The sequence below is a fragment of the Ahaetulla prasina genome, chromosome 2 (genome assembly GCF_028640845.1).
Source record: "Ahaetulla prasina isolate Xishuangbanna chromosome 2, ASM2864084v1, whole genome shotgun sequence".
Classification (NCBI taxonomy): domain Eukaryota; kingdom Metazoa; phylum Chordata; class Lepidosauria; order Squamata; family Colubridae; genus Ahaetulla; species Ahaetulla prasina.
In genome coordinates, this window is record NC_080540.1 from 119,642,135 (window position 1) to 119,659,298 (window position 17,164).

Here is a 17,164-nt window from a genome sequence, read left to right on the forward strand (position 1 = left end):
TGCTGTTGTTAATATAGAAGGGGTGTGCTGGCGTACTCCAAATTACAAGGGAAAACTGACTTCACACAATATACTAAAAAACATCCGGGTGAAGCTTTGCTTTAGTTCAGACTTGATTCACATGCAGTGTTAAAAATCGACGAAATCTTGTTAGAGCTTAGCCGATATTATGGGTTATTCACACTTAGCATGATGTATGCGTGCAACCACCGAATAATCCCAAAATATGCTCCCCAATGAAATTAACCGTGGCTTCTGGATTTACGTCAAGATTCTGACTTCTTCCGAATTATAATTATCCAAGCTGGGTTCCTAGTGCGGATGCAGCCAAGGAGCAAACAAGTCAGGCCCAGCTTTCCTTTCATTGCAAGGATGTAGGCAGCCGCTTGACCCTGCGGAGGCGCTACCTTCCCCCCACCCCCCCCAGCCGGGTTTTCCTCTTCCGGCAGCTCAGCATCGCCGCTGCACTTCAGTTGGCGTGGGGGGCGGCTAGCGCTGGAGGGGCGGGAATTGCGTCTCCCGGGTGTCTCGGGATCCGCAGAGGAGCGCCGGGTTGGTGCGTGGCTCAGCTTTTCCAGGGCCTCCTGCAATGGAGGCAGCTTTGCGGCGAGAACTTGGTACCTCGGTGCTGCGGCCTGCGGGACACTCGGGGGGAGGCTGCATCAGCCACGGCGAGAGTTTCCACACGGACCACGGGAAGGTCTACGTGAAGCGCAATGACAAGGCCGAGGTGAGAGGAGACAGACTGGGGTAGGGCGGGAATCTTAGGCTGGAAAAAGAAGCGCCTACTCCCGCGTGGTTAATTGGTTGGCTGAGGTCTTCTTCTGAATGTACCTGCATCAAGCGAGGGTTTTCTTTGCGACGGGGAGAACGCGAGGGGTGGGGTGGGGATTGTTGTTGTATGGTTTTGAAAGCTTAAACTACTATAGGAAGAGCACCATAGGTTAGTCTTCTCAGGTAGACAGACAGATTAACGGCTTTGGAAGGGACCTTGTAGGTCATCTAGTCCAACCCCCCTCCCAAGCAGGAGACCTTTACACCATTTCTGACAGATGGCAGTCCAATCTCTTCTTGAAAGCTTCCACCAATGAAGCTCCACCAACTCTTGAAGGCAACTGGTTGATTGCTCTCACTGTCAGAAAATTTCTCCTTATTTCCAGGTTGAATCTCTCCTTGTTCAGTTTCCATCCATTATTCCTTGTCTGGCTTTCAGGTGCTTTGGACAATAGCTTGACCCCCTCTTTGCGGCAGCCCCTCAAATATTTGAACACTGCTATCATGTCTCCCCTGGTCCAGGTTGCAGGTTGGCAGACCTGGGTTGCCCTGAAAAAAAAGTTGGGGGGAGGTATTGATAGGCAGAATTTTTCCTTTGGTCCGTAGATTTTCCCAGGCCCTAGTTTTGTGTGTGTGTGTTGAGGAAACTGGATTAATAGAGTAAGCCATGATATCCTATACAAATTCTCAATTTATCTCCACAATTGAGCCCAAAATTTTTCTTGCTTAGTGAAACATTTGTTAAGTGAGTTTTGCCCCATTTTACAACCTTTCTTGTCACAGTTGTTAAATGAATCACTCTGAAGCAGGACTCCAATTATTACTAATATCTAATCAATATATGCCCAAGGGTGGGACCCCAATGTTTTATAATACAAGTGCTTTATATTTATATGTTAGGATTATAACAAGATGTATTAGAGATAGAAGTCGACGTATCACATAGAAGCAGACATATACTGCTTATTTATTTATTTATTTATTAAAAAAAATTTTTAAATTAAATTTTTAATAAAAATTTGCTTGGCAGAGGTGTGGTGTTGCAAGCTTTCTGTAAAGCACAGGAATATTTCTACATGCTGTTATTTGTAACCTGTTCCAGTAAACTATATGTGGTAAGAAAGGGGCATTGATAGCAACGTATGCATCAACATATGTATCCGGATGGTGTGTGATAATGGTAGTCCATATATGGGCTTTTGTCTATGATAACCAATTAGGATAACTTCTTCTTTTTCTTATGATGATATCTGTAACCAAAGGTATAAAAGATTTTGCTTGAGCCTTGCTTGAGGCTCAGACCTTTGTTTTTCATGTGAGTGGGGGTCTGTGTCCTATTTGCACAAATAATAAATTAATTCTTGTTTCTCAAATCCTTCGTGGTCTTGTCTCCTCACTTTAAGACAAAAGTTTTCTATTACAACTCCAGTTATTAAGTTAGCGACACGGTTGTTAGTTGAATCTGTCTTCCCCGTTGACTTTGCTTGTCGGAAGGTCACAAACGGTGATCATGTGATTCCTGGACAGTACAACTATCATAAATATAAGTCAGTTGCCAAGCGTTTGAATTTTTATCATGTGACCGTGGGGATGTTGCAATGGTCGCTTGTGTAATAAATGGTCATAAGTCACTTTTCTCAGTGCCATTGTAACTTCGAATGGTTGCTGAATGAACTGTTGTAAGTCGAGGACTACCTGTACACATAGGGCCTTTCCACTCTTGCATCTAACTGAAATAAACATGTCCTGGCTATGTCTTTCTGCTGTGACTCTTTAAGGGTAGCTTTGTTTGGTCCCAAGTCACAGGGGCTTAAGTTGTCCTTAGTTGTTTTAGTAAGTCTAAAGTAAGAGATTCTGATAGTATGTCTGTGTTTTCTACCCTATTCAGATACCATCTCTTCCAAAACATATTATTGGAAAGATTAGCAGCAACAGGAGATTTATGCTGGTATTCTGTTTTATCAGCTTATGGTGAATGGATAACATTTCAACTCAGCAATGAAGAATTTAAAAAAATATTTTTTATTAGATTTAAGGCCACCTTAGCCCGAACAACTCTGAGTGGCTTACATGGCCATAGGGCCTATCCACTACGTGTAACACTATATGTAACCCATGGCTCAGAAATATGGGTGCTTTTGAGAATACAAATTGTATGCAACATTTCTTGTGTTATTAAACAATGGTTAAACAATGGTTTACTTAACTTCAGATTGTTGAATTTGCCTAGCGAACAGAACCCTGAAAGAACCTTTTACTTTGTAGTAATCACTTTGAATCCATTTAAAAGTCCATTTTTTTCTAGTAGGATATGAAATAATAAACTGAAGTGTCTTTAATCATCAGCAGAGTGCATTGCTAAATATCGCAAGAAGATTGAGTACTGCAGATTATCCACGCACTACGTGTTTTTCCTGTGGTAGCATCAACAGACAGAACTTTTTTTTTAAAAAAAAATGATGTTAAAAAACAGAGTCAGGATTTATGGAACTCTTGGCCACCGTCTATTGGTTATTCAAATTTGTGCAGCTTAGATGCAGCCCTAGGATAAGTGCTGTTGAATAGTAGGACTTTGAGAAAGAAGGTTAGCTGTAGGAATTATAAACTCATCAAAGAACATTACATGAACAGAGGAAGCAAGGACTTATTCCTCTTACAGTACTTCCTGGGAATAGTGGCAATTGTGAAGATTTCCCAGCTGCACAGGCTGCAGAAATGCAAAAGTTGAGGCATTTGAATTTTAATTATATGTGTTAAATCAGGGATGGATTACAGTAGTATGTTTCTGGACTTGTAATTTGCAGATCTACAGATGACCTGGGTCATTTGAACTAGTAGATTAGCCTAAAGATTTAGCTGTTGCCTGTCAGATTTCATGCCTGATGAACTCAGTCCATTTTGTACCTACCGTACATAGGTTTCTTTTTGTTTCATTCTATTATTTTTGTCTTTGTTTTTTTTTCTCCTTCTTCCCAGGGCAGCTGTTATATTTCCTAACCCATCTCTACCCTGTTTTCTTTTTCTTTTTTTCTGGAAAGGAAGAGCGGAATATGTGTAGAATAGAATAGAATAGAATAGAATAGAATAGAATAGAATAGAATTTTTGATTGGCCAGGTGTGATTGGACACACAAGGAATTTGTCTTGGTGCATATGCTCTCTGTGTACACAAAATAAAAGATACCTTCATCAAGGTACAACATTTACAAGACAAACGATGATCATAGGGTACAATTTAACACTTAATGATACAACACTTAATGATAATCATAGGGTACAAATAAGCAATCAGGAACAATCAGTGTGTATGTAGAAATGTGTATGTAGCTTGCATGTATCTGTGTCTAAGTGGTTTGCATGTGCAAAGGGAATCAATTAATTTTATAAATAGGAGACTTCATTTTATAAGCAATTACTTTTAATGTGTAGTTATTCCATTCCTGGGTACATGATTTATTTTTTCCTTATTTTTTGAGTGTAATTTCTGACATTTATTTATGCAGCCCGTTGAGTCAGTTTTTGACTCTTGTTGACTGTAGTCCCTAGGCAGTCGTACAAGGTTTTTCAGAAACGCTTTGCTATTGTCTTCTTCTTGAGGTCACTCAGTTGGCTTCGTGCCTAAGGCAGGACTAGAAATCACAGTCTCCTGGTTTCTAGCTTGGTGCCTTAATCATATACCAAACTAGTTGTTTCTAGCATTAGACATTGGTATATGTATGTATGCATTCACGCACATACACATGGGCATACACACACAGATACACAAGTATAATTCTTGTACATATTAATAAGATGGGGAGAAATCTCTAGCTGTATTTTTTGTTAAAGCTGCCCTCCCAAGATTTTCAAGGTATTAGACAACTTTTGTCTGTGTTTATTTTGTCCACTCTTGCTTTCATAAGAGATCCTCTTAAATTTATAGGCTTATAGGGAAAGGAATAGAATGTGAACTGAACACATTTTTGTATGGCAGTCCTGAGAAATTGGGAATACAGTAGGTTTCCCTACTGTGTATCATCTATTGAGTAAAATCTGATCATGATAGCATTTAATAAAAGAGATTCATTGGGGAATAATTTAATGAAGTTGCTATACTTGTGGATTAGCATGTAAAATGAAATAATATAGCAAAAAATAGAAGATCTGGTTGCATGAATGAAAAAACATTATGAGAAATTTCAGCTTTGAAGATGTGAAGGAGAGCATGTCTAAAACCTGCAGGATCATTATTAGTAAATGTCATCTTTCTTAAAAGGATTGTCTACTTTTTTGTAGGTTTTGGATTATTTTTTCAACTTGAAGTCACGCACACTGAACAAGGATATAATATTATACTATGGTAACTAAATGTACTTGTATAAAACAGGTAGAAATGTCATTTTAATATGGTATATGGTAATGACTCACAAATAATAATGGTGGAATATTCTTGCTTTGTTAGAAGCTACCTATTGTAAGTACAGATAATAGAGTTGGAAGGTTATCTAGTCCAACCCTCCCCCCCCCACTCAAGCAGGAGACCCTACACCATTTCTGACAAATGGCAGTCCAATCTTTTCTTGAAAGTCTCAAGTGATGAAGCTACCACAACTTCCAAAGGCAATCTGTTCCATTGGTTGATTGTTCTCACTGCCAGACAATTCCTCCTCATTTCTAGGTTGAATCTCTCCTTAGTCAGTTTCCATCCATTATTCCTTATCTGGTGCTTTGGAAAACAGGTGCTTTGGAAAACAGCTTGATCCCCTCCTCTGTGTGGCAGCCCCTCAAGTATTGAAAGATGGCTATCATGTCTCTCCTGATCCTTCTCTTCATTAGACTAGCCATGCCCAGTTTATATAACCGTTCTTCATTAGTTTTAGTCTCCAGTCCCCTATTCATCCTGGTTGCTGTCCTCTGCACTTTTTCTAGAGTCTCAACATCTTTTTTATAGTTTAGTGACCAAAACTGGATGCAGTACTCTAGGTGTGGTCTTACTAGGGCTTTATAGAGTGTTATTAGTACCTCACTTGATCTTGATTGTATCCCTCTGTTAATGCAATTTAGGATTGTGTTGGCTTTTTTAGCTGCTGCTGCACACTGCTGGCTCATATTTAGCTGATTGTCCACTCAGACTCCAAGATCCCTCTCATAGTCACTGCTATTTAGCCTGGTTTCCCCCAGTTTATATGTGTGCTTTTGGTTTTTCTTACTTAAGTGTAAGACTTTACTTTTCTCTACATTGAATTTCATTTTGAAATTCAATGTAGAGAATAGAGAGCATATGCACCAAGACAAATTCCTTGTGTGTCCAATCACATTTGGCCAATAAAAATTATATTCTATTCTATTCTATTTTGTTAGATAGGGCCCAGTGTTCAAGTCTGTCAAGATCCATGTAGATCAGCGGTTCTCAACCTGTGGGTCGGGACCCCGTTGGGGGTCGAATGACAATTTGCCAGTGGTCGCCTAAGAGCATCGGAAATATGGGAAGTATACTTGCGAGTCGAAGAATCGCGCTTCAATGGTTGACTCCACAAGCCAGCTGCAGGCTCTTCAAATCGCTAGCCGAATTTAGCTTCAGGCGTGATGATGAATTAAAAAAGAGAGAAATCTTTGCTCTGATGTCTCCCTCTCAAGTCAGCTGCAATCACTCCCAATCGCTAGCCTAATCTGGCTTCAGGCGCGATAAACTTAATAGGGGAGGAGTCTCCGCTTTAATGCCTCCGTCCACCAGGCAATCGCAAGCAGTTCAGATCGCTAGCCAATACGGCTTCAAAACGAAAATAATTTTACGGTTGGGGTCGCCACATCGTGGGGAATTGTATTAAAGGGGTCGCAGCACTATAAAGGTTGAGAACCACTGATGTAGATCTTGAGCCTATCTAGGATGTTAGCTATTCTTGCCAGCTTAGTGTCATCTGCAAATTTGGTGAGTTCCCCTTCTATTCTCTCATCTAAATTGTTTATGAAGATATTGAAGTGTTTATGTTTCCACAAAGTTGTTATCTTCTGTGTTATACAGAAATGTCTCATGAGGGGTCCTTGGTGCTCTCTAAGTTTGCTTGTTTTCTTGCAGACGTTTCATTATCCAAACTAGATAACATCATCAGTACTACTAACTGGCAGCACGGAAGCTTCCGGGGTTTTTCTGGAATGCTGACACTAACATCATCACTTGACTAGCACTGATGACATTACCTAGTTTGGGTAATGAAACGTCTATAAGAAAACAAGCAAGCTCAAGAGAGCACCAAGGACTTCTCATGTCAACCCTGAGCAACAAATATTCTCCTTTATTAGAAATGTCTTGTCTAATAAGTATTCAATTTTAAAATTTCCTCCATTCTTTAGTGTAATCTAGCAGCAGGCTCATAAAGAAATGTGAACTATACAGTATGGCATTTATATTTGTTCTGAATAAAATAATTTGTGAGGAAGTTACTGTTATTATTTTTTTAGAATAGAATAGAATAGAATTTTTATTGGCCAAGTGTGATTGGACACACAAGGAATTTGTCTTGGTGCATATGCTCTCAGTGTACATAAAAGAAAAGATACGTTCATCAAGGTACAACATTTTAAAATGTAGACCATTGAAAAGGGCTACTATTCAATGCAGGAGAAATATTTTAATAGCTTTTTCTTATTATATTCAATAGGCCAGAAGAATGTTTGATGGAGAGATGGCAAGTTTAGCTGCTATTCTGCAAACACAGACTGTGAAAGTTCCTAAACCTATCAAAGTTATTGATTTGCCAGAAGGTGGTACTTTATTTGTGATGGAACACTTGGACATGAGAAGTCTCAATAGGTAAAGTTATGAGGACAAAAATTTATGATATTTTAAAAAGAACATGGTACTAAACTAGCTTTAGACTGTGCTTGTAATTCCATGAGTCACGGATTAGGCTCCTACAATCTAGTTTACCTTGAGACAGATCTTTGTCGGTAAATGTATAGTTCGTTGTGGAAACAAACAAAATTGGGTTAATTGGTTAAACCAAGACTAAGTTAAACTGGGAATACTGTATACAGCCTCATTTCAGTAGTTAACTGAAAAGTAACCAAATATTCGACATATTTTAGATTCTCAGGTTTTCATATTAGCGTAAAGAATAAATAAGGGGCAGGGAGGTGTGGCTGCTGAAGTCATATAGCATGAGCTTTGGCAGTTCACTGCTAGGAAAGCCAGCAGCCCTGAGTCACTGATCACTAGATTTGCTCCATGCAAGTTTGTGAAATCTGACCTAAAAGAGAGCACTATTAAGGAACCAGAATATATTGAATGGTTTGTACCCAAGTTATACCAGCATTTTTAAAGCTTTTATATAGTAGGAAAAAGATTTGTAGTAAATTAATAAAATAATGAATTACTAATTTGAATGCCTTATTATTAAATATGAAAATATATCACATTTTATTAAAAATATTGAAAACTACTAACAATACTATAATCAAAGTTTGAAGCAACACTACGGTCACATTAAGATACAGATCCTCACTCTAAGATCCAACAAGTTCGGTATTAACAATACCTATTGTCATTTCAACCAAAACCAATTTTTTTGTTCAGTTGTTAATTTGACACTTGCTGATAAGAATAACTTGTTTTGACTTTTTAGACATGCAGAAAAACTTGGGATTCAGTTGGCTGATCTTCATCTTCATAATCAAAAGCTTGGGGAAAAGTTGAAGAAAGATGCAAACACTATTGGTAAATGGTTTAGCTGTTTTGAGAATTTCTAAAGCCCAGACATTTATTGTATGTCAAATTGTTAATGCTTCTAGGGCTATACAAAACCTGGTTGTATAGCCCTAGGAAATTCCTTTTATTTGAATAGAAAGATGGTTAATAGCACCAAGGCTGTTCTTTGTCAGTAGGATTTTCATAAGAACCATCTTTTAAATGCTCAGTATTCCTCAATATTGGATATCTTATTTCATTGTTAAAATGAATGATGGAAATTGAAGAGCAATATTTATATAATTCTTAAGATATGAAAACATCGTATGTAGCCTAAACTCACATATATAATCTCAGTTATTTCTCCATCCATTTAGAAGATTTAGATTCATTTAGAAGAGCAAAATAATCTAGTATTTAGGGTACTTACCTACTGTAGTAGTAAACTACCAGTATATCTTTTTTTCCATTCAAGGTAAAAGTCAGATGGATACTCAGTTTGTGGAAGAGTTTGGGTTTCATTCTGTCACTTGTTGTGGTTATCTTCCCCAGGTAGGCTTTCTTTGGTAGGATTTTTTGCTTTGCAAAATCTTGTTGTGTTACTCTTCATGCATACTTATTTATTTGCAAATTGTTAAAGCAGCCCTGCCTTTTCCAAGGCAGGATTGTGTGACCACTTCTGCAGCTGCTGCATAAACGTGAAAAGGGAATATTTGGTTCAAAGAGTTGCAGAGAAGAGCAGTGTTCACACCCTCACTTACACCGAAGCACCTATTTAAGCTGCTGCATCGCACTAATATATACATATTTTAGAGATGTGTGGCACTTGGATTCCAAACAAGAAAAAATGCTTCTGAATGGTATAGGTGTACACAGCATACCTGTGAGACCGTAAAAAAGCTATCTTTTCTTAGGTGCACATGGTAGTTCTGTGATGCTAGGAAAATGTGTTTGAATTGGGGAGGTGCTGAGCATTCACTCACACTTTTTCCAACATAGCTTCTCAACATGGTTAACTGCTATGTGAGCACAGAAAAGAAATGTTGATTTTTTAAAAAAGACGCACTGACAGGTATGCTACTGCGCCCTGCCCACTTTGAAGCAGTGCATATTTTGTGTGTGCATGAATAATTTAAGAGATAATTTAGAGACGTACGATTTGGTATGAAGAATCCAATACAGTATTAGTATCATCAATATATTGTCTGATCTCCATTTTGTGGTAGCAGAATGGCAGATGTCATTGCTGCTGCTTCCCTGAAAAATAGATGTACTTTGCAATTAAGCGGATGATGGTAGCAATAGCTAATTTATGCAGTAGAGTCCAAAATGTGATTTCAATGTGATGCTACTGTGCAAGGATTTTCTCTTAAAAACAGTATTTTGGCACAGCTGATTATCTTGAAATTAGCCAAGTTTAGATGCTACTTAAGATGTTACTTAATAATGCAGTTCAATGGCAACAATCCAAAATCTTAGGAAATTATTATTTAAAATATTAGGAATTACTCGGTATGTAGGAGAAGAAATGATTTCTTCTTGGAATTTATAGACTATTGCTTAACATAGTGTAAGCCTGAGTCTTCGGAGAAGGGCGGGGTATAAATGTAAATAAAATAAATAAAAAAATAAATAAATTCCCAAAAACATACTCAAATTTGGGGGATAGATTCATATTCATTGATTAGTATTATAAATGCTACAAATATGTAAGCCCTGCAAAAATGTGATTGAAATAGACAATGTAGTGAAAATGATTATTCATTTGATGGACAAACATAGTAAAGACAACAACGAAAAACTTTATTTGCAGGTTAATGACTGGCAACAAGACTGGGTAAATTTCTTTGCTAGGCAACGAATTCAGCCTCAGATGGATTTGATTGAGAAGAATTCAGGAGACAGAGAAGCAAGAGAGCTTTGGGCTCAACTCCAGGTAGTGATCTCTATGGACATTCGAAATGGCATCCTCATTATGTAATTTCCATGCTACTCTATTGGTGTGAAACAATCGGTCTTCTACTCAAACTGATTAATGATTTGAGATTTAGTTGCTCAAATCTATTATGAACCATTTCAGTGGGTAAAACTGGTATAGATGCCACTTGTGGGTTCTTGCCAAGCTTTTTATTGCAGGGCAGCGCATTCAAAACACATTCTATAGAATCCAGTTAAGAGCAACTTCTGTGGAATTCTGTGTGACTTATTTAGAGATAAGCAGATTTTGGTTTGCAGTTTGCAGTTCCTTTCTTACTAGCTCTTTTTTGTAATCAATATTTTTTTTCATTTTCTATGAATCCATATAATGCTGTTTTCTAATTTATTTTTTGAAATATCAGCCTGAAATTATTTTTTGCTTTTACAATAGCAGAATATAAATAATTTCAGTACCAAAAACTGGTCAGACTGATAGTGTTAGCTAACCCAAAAATAATGTTTTATAAAAATACTTGCTTATTGCTTGCTTATTCCATTAATTACCATGTTCCATTTATATGTTTGAAATTCTGCCTTTTTCAGTTTAGTAATACTGTTTTTTATTAGTCAGTGGATAAATAATTCATATATATTTATTTCAATTTAAAATCATATGTATGTATAGTATCTATGCACACACATACATGACATATATATGGGCAGCGGGTTGGACTAGATGACCTACAAGGTCCTTTCCAACTCTGTTAATCTGTAAAATCTATACACACACACACACACACACACACACACACACATACACACCAAAGAAGTTTGTAGTAAACCAATGAACAGCTGTTATTGCATTAATAATATTATATAAATAAGAAAGAAAATGTTTGGTCCTATTGTGTTCTTGCTGTGGCTTGAATGTAAAGTCTTTTATACATATTAAATTTAAAAATTCAAGTTCTTCTGCCATTTTAAGTGACATACAGACAAGAGTTACCCTCATGTAAAGTCAGAAACTCAGGTTGCTTGTTTGGATCTTAACATATTTTGTGAATATACCTAGTCTGGGTTGCAAATCATGATTGTGTGAACTTAGCTGATTGAAATTTAATAAACCCTGGTTAGAAGATCATAGCATGCTGAGTGAATACAATCCAAGTCTATTTATACTTAGTGATTCTGGAGCAGGACTTTGGTGTGCAATTCTCCACCTTATTTACTAAGTTTTAAGGGCAGTTCACCTTTGATTTTTAAACCATCTTATCTGTTCTTAATGCTATATCCATTGTTTTCTTGTCAAAGAAAATTCAATAAAAACAGTAAAACTAATGTGCTTTTTTAATGGTACAATTAGGAGTACTGCAATTAGTGTGCCTAGAGCCCCCTCCCCCCCTGCTTAAAGGTACTGTACAGTTAAATGACTATTTAGATAACATGTTTTCTTCCAGCCAAGCTTATTGTTTTCTGTTTCTTTTCTAGGTGAAGATACCCAGTTTGTTTGGTGATCTGAAAATAATTCCTGCTCTCTTACATGGGGATCTGTGGGGAGGAAATGTAGCTGAAGATGATTCTGGGCCCATTATCTTTGATCCTGCCTCTTTCTATGGTCACTCTGAGTATGAGTTGGCAATTGCTGGGATGTTTGGTGGTTTCAGTGGTTCATTTTATTCTGCTTACCATGGTAAAATCCCCAAAGCACCAGGCTTTGATAAACGGCTCAAGCTTTACCAACTATTTCACTACATGAACCATTGGAATCATTTTGGTGGAGGCTACAGAGGGTCATCTATAAATATTATGAAAAATCTGGTGAAATGATTTATTGTGAAATTTTATTAACTCTTGTTTGGAAAAATACATGAGTTTTCAGCTGCAGTGATCTGTGATACTTAATTTATTAAGAGTTATACACAGTTTTTCATTCAGGAGCCCCAGGTGGTACATGTAGCTCTGCTTCTAATTTTTACCCAGGAGAGAGACAGAGAAAGAAAGATAATGATCACCTGGAAGTCACCCAGTGAGTGTCCTTGGGTAAATTTCCTCATCCCACCCCAACACCTTAATTACTATATTCCACTTGTTATAATTTAAATTATTACCCCTTTCCATAATTGAAGATCAATCCCACTATGTCCCAAGCTTGGTATCCTGGTAACTAGAGTTTATTAAAGAGCTGTCTAAGGTGAAAATAATCCAAGATTTGCATGAAAGCCTTTTTGCTGTTAAGATGACACCATTGAATTGATTTAGTAGGTTGCAGTAGACAAAATTGCTCTTGAAACAATAGTTTAGATACATGTTTTGCAAGCAAGGTGGAAAGGGAACAGAACTGACAATAATTATAAAGGCACAATCGAAGATCTTAGTGATCTTTCTTTCATAGTACGATAAATATGAATATATTGGGAATTTTCTTGCTTGCTATGAAACTAAGATTACTCTCAGTATTTATAATATTACTTATATTTCAGTTTTATCATTATAGCTGCATTTACATTAGATGCATGTTCTAAGCTAAAATTGGAATACATAGGATGCTGCCTAGGTGACTTTTGTTGTTTCTACTGTGAGTATTGTTAGCATGGCTGTGGTTGTCAAAATTCAGGACTGCCTGAATCTTCCAAGCACACTACAATTTGCGTGATGATCTGGTTTGTCTTCCTTCTGTAAGGCTCCATCTGGTGTATGTTCCTAACTACCAAAAAAACTTGACCTAATCTTGTTTTGTACAATGTACATTCATGGATTAAGTTTATTTATAGGCAGCTGTATCTATTCTGTAGGTGGTTCATGGAATCATTTCTCTTTGAAGCCATTCAACTGAGCTGGGACTCTGAGCAGAATCTCTAGCCAGCCATTGCTGCTTTGGCTGATAAATCTTGGGATTTTATGCAAGGCTGAGGTAAAAATAGGCTGTTAGTGATTTTTGCAGTTTGTTCTGAACTACTTTGAGTACTGATAAAAACGAAGCAATCTTTGTGCTGATAAAATGCTAAACGCTAAATACTACTTAAAATTAATATGATAGGTTTAGACCTTAGATTATGAGGAAGGAATCAATGCCTGATTGACCTTCCCCTTCCATATATACACATAACTTCTGCCATTTTAATACTTTGATTGACTGTAGTATCTTGCAACCAGTTAAGCTCACAATACTATTTTTCCAGCGGGTGTTTTTGATTCACTACTGCTGAGCTAAAATATATGGTTATTTCCCATCCCTCCCATCAGATATAAAATTTTCCTGCTAGAAAAAAAAATCATTTTGTTGGTTTTGTTTGTCACTTATAGTATAAATCTAACTAAAGTAGCAACAATAATTCTAATCCAGATTGTGATAGTATATTCATTCTATTGAATCTTTTAGTAAAAGTATGTTGCATCTACCTTAGTCAGGCAAGGGCTTACTTTTCTGGGCAGTTAATTAGAGAATTAATTTTAGCTCTAATTATGTGTCCAGCATCAGCTTCCTCTGTGTAGATTGTTTTAACTGGGGAGATTAGAAAGAGAAGGAAAAGTTTTATTATTGCATTACTAATTCCCCTTAGTTTTTGCATTTGCATGAATCTACTGCCGCTTGTTTCTAGTGTGCAGCAGCAGGAATGCTGAATCAGTATATCTAATACTTGAAAAAGTATACTGGAAATACCCAATATGATTGACAACAATTGTGAAGTGCTGATGAAGAGTTTTCTAGAGAGTAGTAAATAGATCCAGAACCCCTTAAACATTTGAAAATAAAATAATATGTGTGTCTGGATGAAATGATACGTATGAAAATACATTATTTTTAAAAATAATACCAAAAGATTGTATTTAATGTACTGCAGAATATATATTCTATTGCAAACAATTAGAATATGGGTTTTGCTCTTTCAGATGTTGCTTTTTGGTGGCTGTCCATTCTAAATTGCCAGGTAGGTACTGGTAGAGAGGCATGATTAATAGAATGTATGCTCATATAGACCCTTGGAATGTTTTTGATGCCTTTGAATTAACATTATTTGGCTTTACATTATGGAAAAAATATTACACTAATTTTTAAAAATTCCAATCGTCTGTGTTTCCCTGCTTTCTCATTTTGCATAACAATACCACTAGTTTTCTGAGTTTAAAGAAGTTGCTATTTGTCATCCTTTGTAATTGTTCAAATAAAATATATTCCTGAGCATTTAACTTTTTTTTTCTGTTTGGTATTATAAATTCACCATGATCCATTTTCTTAAATTATTTAGACAAACATTACACAATCTAGAATAATTCAGATTGTACCCACTTGTATGTTGTAGGCATTAAAAAGCCGGGCTTATCTCTCCAATTCTTTTCAACCGTTTTATTTAATATTTGTAATTACAATATTGTGAATTCCTTGAAATTATCATGGAGAATTCTACCTTAATGGTTTATAACTTTAAAAAAAACAATTTCTTTTAAAATTTTTTATTATAATATGGAATAATTCATCAGTAAAAGAAGAGAAATCTTTGATATGCAGATAGCTGGACATTGACCAAAAAAATCCAACATGGTTACTTTTGACTTGAGCAGACTTAAAAGAAAAAAGAATTAGTAAAAAGTTAAAAGCAAGAGTTAAATTTTTTGATAATGCTTGAAGATTATTCCAAACTATTATAATGGAAATTTATTATAAATGCTAAAAAACTACTACAAAGATTTTCTGCTGAAGAAATGGTAGACGCAAACCAGCTCCATGACAATTAGAGCCAAGGAGCATGGCAGAATAAAGAGCCTCCCCCATTCGTGCTCCAAACAATTGCTCCTCAAGAGGGGACTGCAAGATTGTGGTCACTGGCGGATTTACAGCTCTGGGAGATGAGGAAATAGCCAGTTAGCTCAATCTGTGCTTGGTACCTTTGAAACAACACTTAAATCCACATATTTTCTTTTCTAATCAGTTTCAGAAGTTGCTTATTAACTGCTTTTCAGCTATTTAGGAACCTTTGGATTGACAAGTGTTACAGCACTGGGTGAGTTTCCTTCAATTCTTAGTGAAAGAAGTTTTAATCACAAATTTAAGGATTTAGAAAGGGGATTTTTTTCCCCAGAATAAACAGCAACAGGTGATTGAAAAGTTTGATTTTAGAAAGTGACAAATGAACTAAAAGTCCGGGTAAAATAGAAATACGATTTTGAAAGAATTCTGAAGAAGTTCTCATGAAAAATCCTTTTTAAAAAAATTCTTACAAAATAGTAAGAAAAGACTTTAAAAACTACAAAAAGGGGGATTTAAGTTATAATTAAAGGAGAGCACTCAAATTCACAATTACAGAATAAAGCAAAATATTTTAACATTGATATTGATATTAATATTGAGAGATATTTTTGAACAATGGCCCAGAAATTAATTTTAATAATATCTGCCTCTACAGATAGACTGTCTTTAAAAATACTAGTAGTCCTCTACTTACAACCATTCGTTTAGTGACTGTTCAAAGTTACACTGAAAAAATGACTTATGACAGTTTTTTTCAGTTATGAACATTGCAGCACGTGATCTGGCATGCATTTATGATGATTGCAGTGTCCCAGGTTGCAGTGTCATGTGTTCAACTTTTGCAACCTTCTGACAACAAAGTCAATGGGAAAACTAGATTCACTTAACAGTTGTGTTACTAACAGTGATTCACTTAACAACTATGGCAAGAAAGATAATAAAATGAGGCAAAACTCACTTAAATGTTTTGCTTAGCAACATAAATTTTGGCTGAGTTGTGATTGTTGAGGACTATGCCATGTTATGATTTGAAAGTATATTTAAAATGTTGGGCTACAAGAATGGCATGGAAAAAGATATTACATTGAATAAGAGCTGTGGTGGCGCAGTGGTTAGAATGCAGTACTGCAGGTTACTTCTACTGACTGCCAGCTGCCAGCAGTTTGAGTCTTACCAGCTGAAGGTTGACTCAGCCCTCCATCCTGCTGTGGTTGGTAAAATGAGGACCCAGATTGTTGGAGGCTGACTCCATAAACTGCTTAGGGAGGGCTGTAAAGTACTGTGAAGCGGCATATAAGTCTTAAGAGCTATTACTATATTCAAAAGAATACAGCTCCTTATGTGACTTAAGTCTAGATCAATCCTAGAATGAAGCATTCCCTGCCCTAGGGTTCATTGGAAGGTCAGGTACGAAGCAGAGTAAAAGTGACATGGAGATTTTCTTCTACACTTATTAAATTATGCTTTTATGATAGAAATAACATTAGAATCAGGTATTTTCTATTCTTTGGTAACAATAAAAAGATTATCAAGAATAAGCATGAGGAACAATAGAGTTAGGATAAATGCTTTACTTTTGTATCTTTGTATGTTACAAAAATAAAGACACCCATATATGAATAAAACAACCTTCACTTTTATGCTTTGCTCTGTATCATTCAAATACCAACCTGTTCTATAATTGAAGTCATGTGTGATAGTGATAACCTTTTGATTAATGAGTGCAAAGAATGCAAAAAACAAAACAAAACACCACCCCTTTGCCCTTTGCCCAGGATCTGATTGCACATTTGGCCAAATCACAAAGTCCTTAGTGCATGTACTTGTTCTTTATATATTGATGTAACCAGTTCATCTCCTTATTTATTTATTTATTTATTTATTATATTTGTATACCGCCCATCTCCCGGGCGGTATACAAATATAATAAACAAGGACTCAGGGCGGTTCACAGCCAAAAAACAACAGAAAACATATAATACATATAAACAGCTAAAAGAATAGACAGTTAAATTCAATTGATGCCCTAAAACTATAAGTATAAATTTTAAAACCTCATTTAAA

General features: G+C 36.3%; 1 protein-coding gene across 1 annotated transcript; it reads left to right on the top strand.

Annotated features, from left to right (window-relative positions):
• The first annotated feature begins 368 nt into the window (after positions 1–368).
• FN3KRP (fructosamine 3 kinase related protein) lies at positions 369–16,571 on the top strand. The gene is made up of 6 exons (XM_058171629.1): positions 369–730; positions 7,412–7,563; positions 8,375–8,466; positions 8,912–8,988; positions 10,250–10,372; positions 11,842–16,571. Exons 1-6 carry the CDS (start codon positions 590–592, stop codon positions 12,178–12,180), a joined length of 924 nt encoding a protein of 307 aa, XP_058027612.1. The 5' UTR covers positions 369–589; the 3' UTR covers positions 12,181–16,571.
• Positions 16,572–17,164: the final 593 nt, after the last annotated feature.

Bases quoted from the DNA above. Each gene is read 5' to 3' on its own strand.
- FN3KRP (XM_058171629.1), top strand. From the start codon at position 590: ATGGAGGCAGCTTTGCGGCGAGAACTTGGTACCTCGGTGCTGCGGCCT. The intron at 7,564-8,374 runs GTAAAGTTATGA...TTGACTTTTTAG, and splicing joins GACATGAGAAGTCTCAATAG to ACATGCAGAAAAACTTGGGA. The intron at 8,467-8,911 runs GTAAATGGTTTA...TTTCCATTCAAG, and splicing joins GAAAGATGCAAACACTATTG to GTAAAAGTCAGATGGATACT.